Source organism: Thamnophis sirtalis, unplaced genomic scaffold, assembly GCF_051295495.1.
Source record: "Thamnophis sirtalis isolate CommonGarterSnake01/CBP01778 unplaced genomic scaffold, rThaSir2_p1.2 scaffold_2, whole genome shotgun sequence".
Taxonomy (NCBI): Eukaryota; Metazoa; Chordata; class Lepidosauria; order Squamata; family Natricidae; genus Thamnophis; species Thamnophis sirtalis.
Window position 1 is genome coordinate 82,678,516 of NW_028261382.1, and position 12,969 is coordinate 82,691,484.

The 12,969-nt window shown below is 42.2% G+C and overlaps 1 protein-coding gene across 2 annotated transcripts in view; it reads left to right on the plus strand.

Annotated features, from left to right (window-relative positions):
* The window catches only part of LOC106547508 (G protein-coupled receptor kinase 5), a 91,015-nt gene that overhangs the window by 45,981 nt on the left and 32,065 nt on the right, over positions 1-12,969 (plus strand). For both annotated transcript variants that reach the window (XM_087706226.1, XM_014064713.2), the window contains exons 2-3: positions 4,931-5,026; positions 7,910-8,022. In XM_087706226.1, the coding sequence (XP_087562352.1) occupies positions 4,931-5,026; positions 7,910-8,022 (209 nt within the window). The remainder of the gene's footprint in view (positions 1-4,930; positions 5,027-7,909; positions 8,023-12,969) is intronic.

Sequence of the window (12,969 nt, forward strand, 5' to 3'; positions counted from 1 at the left end):
GAGGGTGTCAAACTCGATGTCATTGAGGGCCACATCAGGATCATGTTTGACCTCAGGGGGCCAGGGTGGGTGTGGACAGGGTGGGCATGCGGCCCTTCCGAGCTCCATTTTTACTGGCAGAGGGTTGCAGGAGGCTGACACAACTGAAAACGGAACTCGGGAGCCTATTTTCACTGGTAGAGGCACTGCGGGCCAGTCCTTCGCTGTTTCCAGGGCCACATCTAAGCACCCCTTGGGCCGGATTCGGCCCTTGGGCCTTGTGTTTGACACCCCTGATGTGCAGTATGTGAGTGCATCTGAGAAAGAGCAAGCGATAGCTTCCTACTATGGGTGGATTATCATTCTGGGGAGTTTCCTCAACTTAAGGCGTCTGCATTGTGCACGGAAGGCCATTGTCTTGGACAAGACGGAGTCTCCTGATGGCAGCCAGTGAGATAAGGAAGCTAGTTGGCCATTAATGGGTGAGACCAGAGGATGGGCGCATTGTCCATGGCGGAAGTGGGAACCACCTTTAGTCTTCAGCTCCAAGAATCGTCTCTGAAAGTGAAGTTCCTCAACTCTTGGAATTGGTTCAACAAGGTTACTGAAGGGACAACCTTTATGAAAGGGAAAAGATTAATTACAAGAGCAGGAATGGAGCAACCCCTCCTGGAGCCTAGAAAACCCTGAGAAAAGTTTAGAAGGTAGTTCCTGTAGTTAGAAGAACAAGTACTTAAGTGCTTTCTGTTTCCTTCCTCTTATTTATTTCATTTGTCTCTTTCCTTTTGTCTATGAGTCTCATGGTAATATATGTAGTTTCCTATTGCCTTTTTCTCATCACAGCTGTAACAGAAGAAGATAGTCCTCAAATTATGACCAAAATTGAGCCCAAAATTTATGTTGCTAAGCGAGACAGTTAAGTGAATTTTGCCCCATTTTAAGCTCTTTCTTGCCACAATTATTAAGTGAACCATTGCAGTTGTTAAGTTAGTAACATGGTTGTTAAGTGAAGCTGGCTTCCCCATTGACTTTGCTTGTCAGAAGGTTGTAAAAGGTGATCACTTGACAATCCCACTCCCCACCCCCAGGATGCTGCAACCGTCACAGATACGAGTCAGTTCCCTGGTGTATGAATTTTGATCATGTGACAATGGCGATGCTGCAATGGTCATAAGAGTGAAAACGGTCATAAGTCACTTTTTCAGTAACTTTGAACGGTCACTAAGTGAACTGTTGTAAGTTGAGGACTAGCAATAGCAATAGCAATAGCAGTTAGACTTATATACCGCTTCATAGGGCTTTCAGCCCTCTCTAAGCGGTTTACAGAGTCAGCATATCGCCTTCACAGTCTGGGTCCTCATTTCACCCACCTCAGAAGGATGGAAGGCTGAGTCAACCTTGAGCCAGTGAGATTAGAACCGCCGAACTGCAGATAACAGTAAGCTGAAGTGGCCTGCAGTACTGCACCCTAACCACTGCGCCACCTCGGCTCGTATAGGTGATGCTGAGAGATAAGGATTTGTCCTAGTGCACCTTGTAGCTGCACTGGGAACAGGGCTATTTTGTTTTCCACCATACCCTATTTCTGCCTCTTATACCCAGGGCTGGGTTCCTGCCAATTCTAATCTCTTCTATAGAAGAGGTTCCACAAATCTACAGTGCCGTTTAGAACCAGTTCCAGCTCCCTCCCCCCGCCCATCCGCACATCATCAAGATGAAGAGAGAGAAGAGGAATTCTGGGAGCTGAAGTCCACAAGTCTTAAAGCTGTCAAGTTCGAACACCCCTGTTTTTTTTTTCTAAAGGGTTAGGGGTGCAAGGGTCTTGTAACTTGACAGCTTTAAGACTTGCATGCTTCAAATGCCAGAGTTTCTGAGCCAACAGTTTGGTTGCTAAGCAAGAGTGTTGTTAAGTGAGTTTCACCACATTTTACAAGTTGGCCATGCCTACCCAGTCAGGTGGCTGGCAAGCCACTCCCACCCAGTCACATGGCCAGAAAGCCACTCCCACAAAGCAGGCCACACCTACAGAAGAGATTCTAAAAAAATTGAAACCCATCACTGTTTATACCCATTGTACTAAGTCATGATATGAGCTGTTTGGTGGGGCTTCAGCAGACGGTTGACAGCCAATGGCCCTCCAGATGTCATTGAAGTGCTCCACTTCTTCTTCTAAGGCTGCTGGGAATTGTGGCCATGATCTGCAAGGACACAGATGATGAGTGTGGTATAGTGCAATTTGTGGATTCATTCAGGGTGATTTACTCAACAGACCATCATTTATGAATATGTAAGGATCCAGCACGATCTTCTAGCCTCAAACAAAGGCATATTTAGGCAAGGAAAGTCTACCAATATTTCTCTCCCAATTTTTATCTGATCTTATTGAAGGCTAACAGCATATTAGATGCTTAGATGATGAGCTGAACCAAAAAAGCATTTTGGTCCCTGAAGTTGTTTTAAAATATAAGAAGCAGAAACAAAGAAGATCCCAGTGAGAGCAGGGAAATGAGCTTTGCAATCCATATTTGTTTTGTTAGATTTATGTTAGTATAACAGAATAACAGAGTTGGAAGGTACCTTGAAGTTTGCTAGTCCAACCCCTGCTCAGGCAGGAAGCTAATGTAGATTCATAATTCACATCATACTTGTGGGCCAAATGTACTCAATTTGGCAACCTCAGCCATCACTACAAGGAGGAATCTGCCTTGTAAAATATGAGGTTACTTTCCTAAGTGTACTAGGGAAAATAAAAGTACCCTTATTCAATTTATTAAAGTAGCTACATCCTAGAAGTTTCAAAGGATTTCGTTGGTTATCTACCTTTACAGGAATTGTTGCTTTGGTTTTGCTAGCAGTCCCAAAAGAAGTCATCTGTGCAGGGACCTGCACTTATCAGGGAAGCCTTGTTGAGCTTTCCTAAAAATATGGCTACTTGAATATTTTGGGGTAGATTGTTTCACTCATGCCAACACTCACTGCAAGCACCCTTTTCAAATGCCTTGCATAGCCTTAGTTATTATAAGTAGATCAAGATAACATGCATGAAATGCTTGGAATATCTAAACTCCTCCTCCTTGTGTTCATTATTTGGGGTTTACTTGATTAAGACACTCCTTGAAGGATTATCTCAAAGTCCATGCTTGTTTTAACTTCTCTTCCACATGGAACCATATCTGAACAATGGGAAATGTCATCTCATGTAGAATCTGTCAGGACCACCTATGAAGCGAGATACAATCTTCTATTTCTGTATTGCGCAGAGTGTTTCTTAGCTATTCACAACAGGCTGGAAGTCTGCTGATACGGAAGGACAAAAATATAATAGCTTTAACTTGTTACAGAGGTGGAGAGGAATGTTGACAAGCAGTGGTTTAGAGGTGAAGAGTGCGGTAGGTTGTATTAGCAAGCAATAGGTTCAAGATGGACCCCTGGGACTTTGTTCTTATAAATCATCTAATGACTATTTGGTGCCTTCTAAATATGTTGGAACTATCCACAAGGAGGGTACCAATTGGGGATGGCTGGCCTAATATTTTCTGATTCCTGGGATTCTGACCAAGAATGCTGGACCACGAAGACCTTGATCTCATCCAGCAAAGCACTTATGTTCTCATTCAAGCACTCAGAATCATAAGTGCACTCCTGTTTCCATGGGAAGCAGCCTCCGGAGGTTGAGCAATAAACTCAACTATAGTTCATCATTTTGAGATTATGCCAAATCATAAGCTTGATTTGGGCATTATTTTAAACCAACGAGAAATAACATATTGCAAAGTTGTAAGAATCAGCATGTCGCCTCTGCTTGAAATGACCATTATCCAATTCCAGTGCCCTTTGGGAGAAGACCTGAAGGGGAAATCTTCCCCTTCAATCAATAAGCTTTCGGCTTCTCTGTACTTTTTCTGCATGGTGCTTTCCATGATTCAGATAGTTGCATATACTTGATGCCTGTTGCCCTCCAAATCTCAGTCATGCAAATTTCTATGGCTAGTGGTCAAGTGTGACCATATTTAAGCTAAGGGCATATTTATGCTATTAGCCCAGTGTTCCTCAACCTTGGCAGCCTTATGATGGATGAACTTCAATGTCCAGAATTGGGTTCACTGGCTGGGGAATTTTGTGAATTGAAGTCAACCCATCTTAAAGCTGTCACGGTTGAGAAACACTGTATTAGCCTATTTGGATAGATAAAATCTGGGAAGAAGACACAGACTTACTGCCCCTTGCTTGAAAGAAGACTTACAAAGAGCTGTAAATTAAAGAGAGCTGGATGTTTCTACAAACCAGCCTCATGCCAGGTTTTTTTTCTTTTAAAGAACCTGGAGGATGCCAAGTCTGTTTAGTCTGTCCAGACTGCCTTGTATGTGTCAGTAAAAATACTTTAAAGAAGACTGTGGTTCTTGCACCTGACAAAGAGATTTGTTGAAATGTGTCAGATAATGTAATTGCTTCTTTGAATTCTCTGGGACGCTGTTCATCAGTTTTTGCTTTGCATTTAACCATCAAGTTTCAGTCTTCTAAAATTTTTCTTCCATTGAGAAAGATGTTTTTATTGTTTTACTTCACCTTTAAGTTATTTTTGTACAAATTTTTTTTTGGGGGGGGGTTAATTGATGCATGGGATATAAAGGAGGTTGCAAATTCTAAAGACATGATTGCATAATCCAAAATACAATAGTAAGAAATAATATTTGATCAAATTATAACTAGGTTAAATACAAGCACTCTACCTAATAAAAATTGCACCAGGATGTTCTTCTCATTTATGATGGATCGGATTGACTGCTATGGTTGGTATTGTGCTGCTCTGTATGTGCTACATGGGAACCAACATCGTCCTGGCCATTCTAGAAGGAAGATAAAACAAGAGTCAGAAAATAAACCCATTACAAGTCTTGGTATTATTCACGTTCATCATTCTCCTCTTCCCTCTCCTCTCTCTGATTTGTAGGAGGTGGAGGGAAACGGAAAGGAAGGAGCAAGAAATGGAGAGAGATCCTCAAGTTCCCACACATCAGCCAATGTGATGAGCTCCGGAAAGGGTTGGGTAAGTGCAACAAGAGACAGACCCCTCCTCCCTATACTCAAGAAAATGCAAGAACTGGTAGCCAAAAGCACCACAAAATGATGCCAGCTTACTTCCTTGTGATCAGCAGAGTTACTCTTGGCTCATCAGAGTAGGATTTCATATATCATCACTTCCCAATGGAAAGCCAAATGGGTTGCTGAACATCCAGACATAGGTTGACATATAAATGACCACGCAAAAGGTGCCTGGCTGTGAACAACCACCTGACATGGTGCCTGCCAGGACTCAATGTATAAATGGAGCATAGTAACCTCCCCTCAGCGAGACTGTGGGGTCATATGTCAAACCGTGGGAAAGGTATTAGAGGTGATATTTCTCCTCCAATGAATAAATTCAACAGAGAAATGTGGAAAGGGTCCGAGAGCAAAACTAAGTATGAATAATCAATTGTTCAACAACTTTTGTTCTTAGATCTCTTCCTTACTACTCTCTTAAATTTTAGACTGTGCATTTGTTGGAGGAGAAGTAATAATTATCTGTGGAATTCATCACCAATGGCAATTTACTTAACTTAATTTACTTAATAAATGGGTTGAATCAATGCAGAATCTAACCAAGTCAGGACTGAATCAATTAGAGAGGATTGATCTGTTGCAGGTGATTAGTCTTGAACTTCTATACAGTTTGGAGTTGCACATTTCCAAATGCCAGCTGTAAGAAAATTATGATGGGAGAGAAGTGTCTCCATCTCTCTTGTGAGCATCTTGGACACATCTGGTTGGCCACTGAAAGAAAGTTGAGACTCTACAAAAAGTGCAGAGAAAAGCAGCCAAGGGGACTGGAGATTAAAACATATGAAGAACGGTTACAGGAACTGGGCATGGCTAGTCTAGTGAAGAGAAGGACCAGGGCAGACATGATAGCAGTGTTCCAATATTTGAGGGGCTGCCTCAGAGAGGAAGGGGGTCAAGCTATTTTCCAAGGCAGCTGAAGGCCAGACAAGGAATAATGGATGGAAACTGACCAAGGAGAGATTCAATCTAGAAATAAGGAGACATTCTCCAGTGTGCTAAGCCAAGAAACTCCGAGAAGGAGCTTGTCAGCTCTGAGAAGGAGCATGTCAGATAAGACCAGTGCCCTTTTTCTGACAGTGAGAACAATCAACCAATGGAACAGAAGTTGCCTTCGGAAGTTGTAGGAGCTTCATCATTGGAGGCTTTCAAGAAGAGACTGCCATTTGTCAGAAATTGTTTAGGGTCTTCTGCTCGGTTGGGGGGGGTTGGACTAGATGACCTACAAGATCCCTTCCAGCTCTCTAAATGTCTAATACTAAATAAACTGCTGGATAAAGATTTGCTATAATTTCATCCATCCCATTTTGATCATCATGGGCCCTGTACACTCTTGTCCATTACCCACTTCCAAGAGTGATTCCCAAGTTTTCCAGAATTGCACTGCTGAAATTTGATGACCTGTTAAAATATGACTGTGTGATTCCTCAGATTTTACAAGGCTTAGTAGATCCATTTAATTCCTAAAATCCTTACAAGTATTGGGGTGGGGGTAGACGGAGGGGAATAAAGGTCTGAAGTCACTGTGACTTAGTGATTGAAATGGGAGAGCCTTCCCACTCCTAATGCAGCACATAACTACTGTATTATACTGATTATCACGGGGTAGTTGGAAGTGACTTCCATCATGCCTAATGCGTGATTTTCATGCATCGAATCATCTTCAAGTCATCTCGTTGGAAGAAGTTTTGTGTGCCTTTTTTTTCAAGTGAATCAACGCAAAGAGTAAATTAATATCCTTGGTGATTGTGCAGCCTGGTCTCTGACTTTAAGTAAGCTTGCTGTTCTCCCAGGCCCTTGTAGACTATTAGAGATTCTTGCATCTGCCCCCATCTTCTCATAAGTCAGTTTGTTCCCAGAAGGAGCATGCTGAGATGCAAATGAGAACATGTTCCTTCTGCTTGAAAGTATGTTTACAAAAGAGTTTAAAGGAAGGTTTGTGAAATGGGGAATGCGAAGGAGTTAGGCAAAGGCAGATGGGCTCCTGGGTGGGCTCAGCAGGATATGATTGTGACAACCAGAAGTTGCAGACATGGAAAGTGCCATGAGCACCTATGTGCAAAAAAGATCTGGCCTTCTCAGTATCTGAAAAGCAAGTTTTGAGAATCCAGGGTTTCCCCCCCCCCCTGCACCCAAAGGTCATCTTTGTTTGAAAAATTTGTGTTTCGAGATCAGCTAAAACATCATCTCAAAGCTGAACAGTTTTGTAGCTAAAAAGATGAATTATGATTTAGAATTTTTTTCTACTTTCATGTGCTCAGAATTCAGATGTGTAATGATAATCCCCAGTATCATCCGTATTCACACATTACACTAAACATTAATGCGGCTTGTTTGTTACGTGCTTATATAATGAGTCCAGCCATTGTCCTTTTGAAATCATAATAAATGAGTTAAAATTATTGCTTATTTTAAAAACCAATGTTAAGCACATTGTGGTTTAAAACAATGTTTGAATTAGCATACATTCATAACAAGACTTGGTTTCATTTTTTGTGCGCCATTCAGATAATTCTGGCTACAGAGCAAAGCAAATTAAAATCCAGATCTCATGAACTATGATCTGAAATTTAAACGTAGCCCTCTTCTTTGGGGAATTGTGTGCATCTTTAGCTATAAATATTTACAGCCATGCTGGCTGGGAAATTCTGGGAGATGAAGTCCACAAGTCTTAAAGGTGCCAAGGTTGGACACCCCAGCTTTAAAAATGGCATTCCAACTTGTTGCATTTGAAGCTCTTCTACTAAGAAGGCCACCCTTGAAAGCCCCATGGTTGAAAACTGTCTGCTTACAAGTGACAATAATTCCTTCTCCATATCTTCCTTTGTAGAACGAGATTACAACAGTTTGTGTGACAAGCAACCCATCGGCCGACTGCTATTTCGACAGTTTTGTGAGACCCAGATGGAACTCCTACGGTGTATCCACTTCCTGGATGCTGTGGTAAGGCAAGCACAGTTTCTAGAGTGTCTGTGGCTTTGCTCAGCCAGTCCTTAAGGGACTACCAGATTCCCTTTGGCAACTCCCATTTAAAGTATGCCAAAACTTTGGATAGCACGAGATTGATGATGAAGTGTCATACGTCAGCAGCAAAGTTGATGGAATCCTTGATACTTCAAGTCTAGAAGAGTGAAAAGAAAAAAAAACCTTTTACAGCATATGCCATATTGAGCTACATGGACCTGTTATCTAATTAAATAAATAATAAATCCATTTGCTTTCCTCCTCCAATCAGGAATGGTTTAGCTGGGTGCAAAATACCTGCCTTACATGCAATTGGTCATGGGTTTGGTGGTCTCAGGAATCTCCCACTGAAAACAAGTGGGATCGGGTGGCATGTGTGAGGAGAAAGGTCATTTGCCAAGCACTCTTGAGAGGTGCTTCAGCTTGATCCTTCATCCTTTGTAACCAGCTGGAATTTGGAGACTCCATCATGGGTGTTTCTCATCATAAAATGGCTGTCACCTAAGAAGCTGCTCATGTCCAGGCCTGCATAAGCCAATGTGGTTGTTTATCACCAGGCAAAATGATGATTTTTTTAAAAAGAAATAGCTTAGTAAGAAAGCTGGGATGGAACTGAGGTGCCAAAGCATGTATTGGCACTCCCACAAGACTTCAGAATATCTGTTTCCCAGAAGCCATGGTAGTGACACTCCAAAAACACGCACATCTACACTACCCTTCCACCAGCACACACACACTTTGAGGTAAACCACACAATGCACACTCTGATATACATACAAAATATTCCCCAGCCTTGTTTATTCTTAAATCTTTAACTTACTATCCCAAGCTTCTTATATCTGAAACATAAGGTCTTATATTTAAGGAATCTCAAAGAAAAAGATATATCTCATCTCTGCCCATCATAGACAGGAGGTGGTCTCTTATGGGGGGCTTGGAATTTCCCATCCATCTTCTCCCAACTGGCTAGTAAACATTGGATGCAAGTTAGAAACTTTCATGACTCTATTCACACAACTGCTGTGCTATTCACTGCGCTGTGGGAAATCCCTTCCTAGTAACATTTTAATTCCAAGTATCCAGTTTTGGAACTTACAGAGAAAATACAGAACCAGTCACTCTTTTGAGATATTCTGCTCACCAAAATTCTGATGGCAACATTTTTATCTTCTCTGTCTTTTACAAACCTTCTTCCTGTCAGTACTGCCTTTTTGATTTTCTTGTAGAGGGAAGACAACTTTAAAAAAATAAAAGAGGGGAACGGTGGGGGGGAGGGAAAAACCCCAAATTCTTGCAGCGTGACCTCTGGGAGAAGATCAGAAAGGCGGGTGTGTTTTTCAACCCACTCTAAAGTCAACGGTGCAAAAATTCCATTGGGATGACGTGTAATTTAAAAGTCAGCCCTTCATCTGAAATACTATCCTAGTGTTTTTGTGGGTTGCAACCCCCACTCATGTCTTTCTTTTGAAAATTTTGCTCAGCCTGAAAGCATCTTAACCTCAAGCAGAACAAATCATAGCTTAGGGTTTCTTCAACTCCTTTTCCTCTCCAAGTTCCTTCTTCCGCATCTTCTGAACTAAGGCAAATTTACAATCAGAAAATTGATCTGTTTTTGCTCCTGGGCCAGGAGGCCTTTTCAGATGGCCAGGAGGCCTTACATCAACCTCGTAAAACACCCTGTGTTTCTCATTACCAAACTGTTTATGCAATTCAACATTGTTCTCTCTCTTTTCCTCTCAATGGGAGGGAGCTTGTTGAACCTTAGGCCTTTTTCTTATTTTCATAAGCTTGTTGGACGTGAGTGACAGGAATGCCGATCCGGTCAGCTGGCTGCAAAATGGGAAACACATGCTTGGAAACCAATTCTCTGTAAGGTTTGGACTCTTTCAGCCAGCGAAAGGCTGAGTGATAAAAAGTCATTGTTTATTTAAATTTGGTTCAGGAACTTGACCAGGCCAGGGGTTCTTTTCTCAAGGAAATTAAAACTGGGGAGCATCAAATGCTTTAAGAAGGGTGTTGAAGGATCTGGAAGGATTTATGCTTTTCATTTTTCAGAGTTCAGCACCCTGTTTTCCCATTCTTGTTTCCAAGTTAATAGAAATGGATAGAGCTGCAATGCCAAGAAATTTGTCCCTGGTTTTGTGATTTTTAAACCAACCTTTGCAGCATGAAAAGCTCCCAGAATAGATTACATAAGAAGAAAAGTTGGAAAGCTCTCGGAATTGTGGTCTTAAAAACCCTCCACACAGAGGCAGGGGAAAATAAGAACAGCCAGGTACTAAATGTTAAAATGATATGGTCACTATAATGGAATTGGGCTGCTTTTAAATATTCCAAGTGGCACCGTTGTCTCCAAACTGCACAATGAGGTTGCTTTAGCACTTCAGACCAGCAGCCTTAACATGGTTTACAGCAGATGGAAATTTTTCTTTGCCCCCTAGATTCTCAGTGGCCTTTTTCTTTCAACACCTTTGAGTCAGAGTTGATTCCTGGTGACCACCTGGACATGTCCCTGTAGTTTTCCCGGCAAGATTTCAGAAGGGATTCGCCATTGCCTCCTTCCTTGAGTTGAAAGTGAGTGACTGGTCTAAGCTCACTCAGCTGGCTTCATGCCTAAAAGTAGGACTCACGGTTTCTTGGTTTCTAGCCTGTTGCCTTAACCTTTACACCAAAGTAACTTTTTCAGTGGTCCAACCAAGACTAAATTTATGGTCTAAGAAAACTTTATTTGTTTGTTTGTTTGTTTGTTTGTTTGTTTAATTAGTTTGTATGCCGCCCACTCTCAAAGAGACTCAGGGCGGCTTACAAGTAAAAAAAGGGAAAGGGGAGGACATACAAAAACAGGACAACATTAAAAGATTCACAACATTCACAACCTAGGATGGGGCTGGACAAAATCAACAGCCCCAGGCCTGCCGGAACAGCCAGGTCTTGGTCGCTTTGCGGAAGGCCGGAAGGGTAGTAAGGGTCCGGATCTCAACGGGGAGATCGTTCCATAGGGCCGGAGCTGCAACAGAGAAGGCCCTCTCCAGGGGAGTCGCCAGTCAAAATTGACCGGCAGATGGAATCCGGAGGAGGCCTAGTCTGTGCGATCTTATAGGCCTCAGGGAGGTAACTGGCAGGAGGCGGTCTCTCAGGTAGCCAGGTCCGATACCATGTAGGGCTTTAAAAGTAACGACTACCACCTTGAAGCGTGTCCGGAGACCAATGGGAAGCCAGTGCAGCTCGCGGAGGTTAGGTGTAACGTGGGTGTACCTAGGTACACCCACTATAGCTCGCGCCACTGCATTCTGGACTAACTTCGAACCCTCTTCAAGGGCAGCCCCATGTAGAGTGCGTTACAGTAATCCAGTCTTTTCAGCATGGCATTCTGCAGTCAGCTTTACCATTTCCTACCAGCATTTTCACTAGCTAGAAGTACAAAATAGGATTATTCAATTTGTTTTGTTGGGTTTTTTCAACAAATGTTACAGGGAATCACCTGGTGTGTATTAGTGCAAGACTTAAATGTCTATGCAGTGCTCAGTCATCCAGGTTATAGTTGTCTCAAAGGTGCCTTTTCCAAAGAGATGGGTTGTTGTTTTTTTGTTTTTTTGTTTTTTTGAGGAAGAAAAAGAAGTTTCACTTCTCATCCAAGAAGCTTCTAGGTGCAAGGTTAGATTCTTATCCAATAGCAGTTAGCAATAGCAGTTAGACTTATATACCGCTTCATAGGGCTTTCAGCCCTCTCTAAGCGGTTTACAGAGTCAGCATATCGCCCCCACAGTCTGGGTCCTCATTTCACCCACCTCGGAAGGATGGAAGGCTGAGTCAACCTTGAGCCGGTGAGATTTGAACCGCCGAACTGCAGATAACAGTCAGCTGAAGTGGCCTGCAGTACTGCACCCTAACCACTGCGCCACCTCGGCTCTTTCAATAGTTGACCAGTCTAAATAAGACCCAAATTTCTTCAGCCTAATTAAATATAATAGTTGAGTATTGCAGAGTTGGTTTTACTGGGTTTAGAATGGCTTCGGAAAAAAGCCTTCCAGTTGTAACATTTTTTTTTTAAAAAAGTGCATCTCACATCTGGAAATCAATGTCTGGGCTTACCCGTTGTCCTTAGTCATTGTTTCTTGAATAAGCCACAACTGGCTGAATTTACATATATTGGACAGCCATAGATCATAGGCTAAATACGTTATTTTTAGGCTCACATCACCTGCTAATCTCAAACCAAATAAATCACACTGTATGAACTCACCATATTTATAGAGAACAGTGTTAGGGCCGAAGTTCAGGCAGGGATTTAATAGAATGTCATCTTAGATGCCTTCTATCTGAACATCCAGCAATGCAGATGTCACTCATGTTACCAGTGGTTGCTCTGTTTATTTTGACACCTGCCATTGTATTTTTGCATTTAACCGATAATGCACTGGACTTAGAAGTCTGAACCCATAGCAGCTAGGAAAATAAAAACTGGTTGTAATATCTGGATGCTGCTAGATGAAAATTTTTACACGTGTCACTAGCAATGGAGGCCCCAGTCTGTATCCATTCACGCCTGTAACAGGATGCTAGAGACAGAGGCAGTGACGCTGTTTATAGCTTACACAGAAATCTCTGGTGCTCCTTCTTTTATAGTCTTCCTGAAGGCAGTTTCAGTATGGTCTTAGTTAATAAATTTTCTCCCATGATAAGGTGTTTATCTTTTCATCAGATTTTAGCTTTTATCTACTGCTGTTTCCTATTCCTTTCTTTTATCATGACGGACTGCTATTTTATATCAGAAGTGTGCTCTTTTTAATTTGTGTGCTGCTTCATTTGCCCTTAGGGCAGGGTGGCAGGATAAAAATAATTAATTTGGTTTGGTGGGTGGGCTGATAGATCCTTCTCCTTGTACTTCCTGCTGGTGTGTGTGTGTGTGTGTGTGTGTGTGTGTGT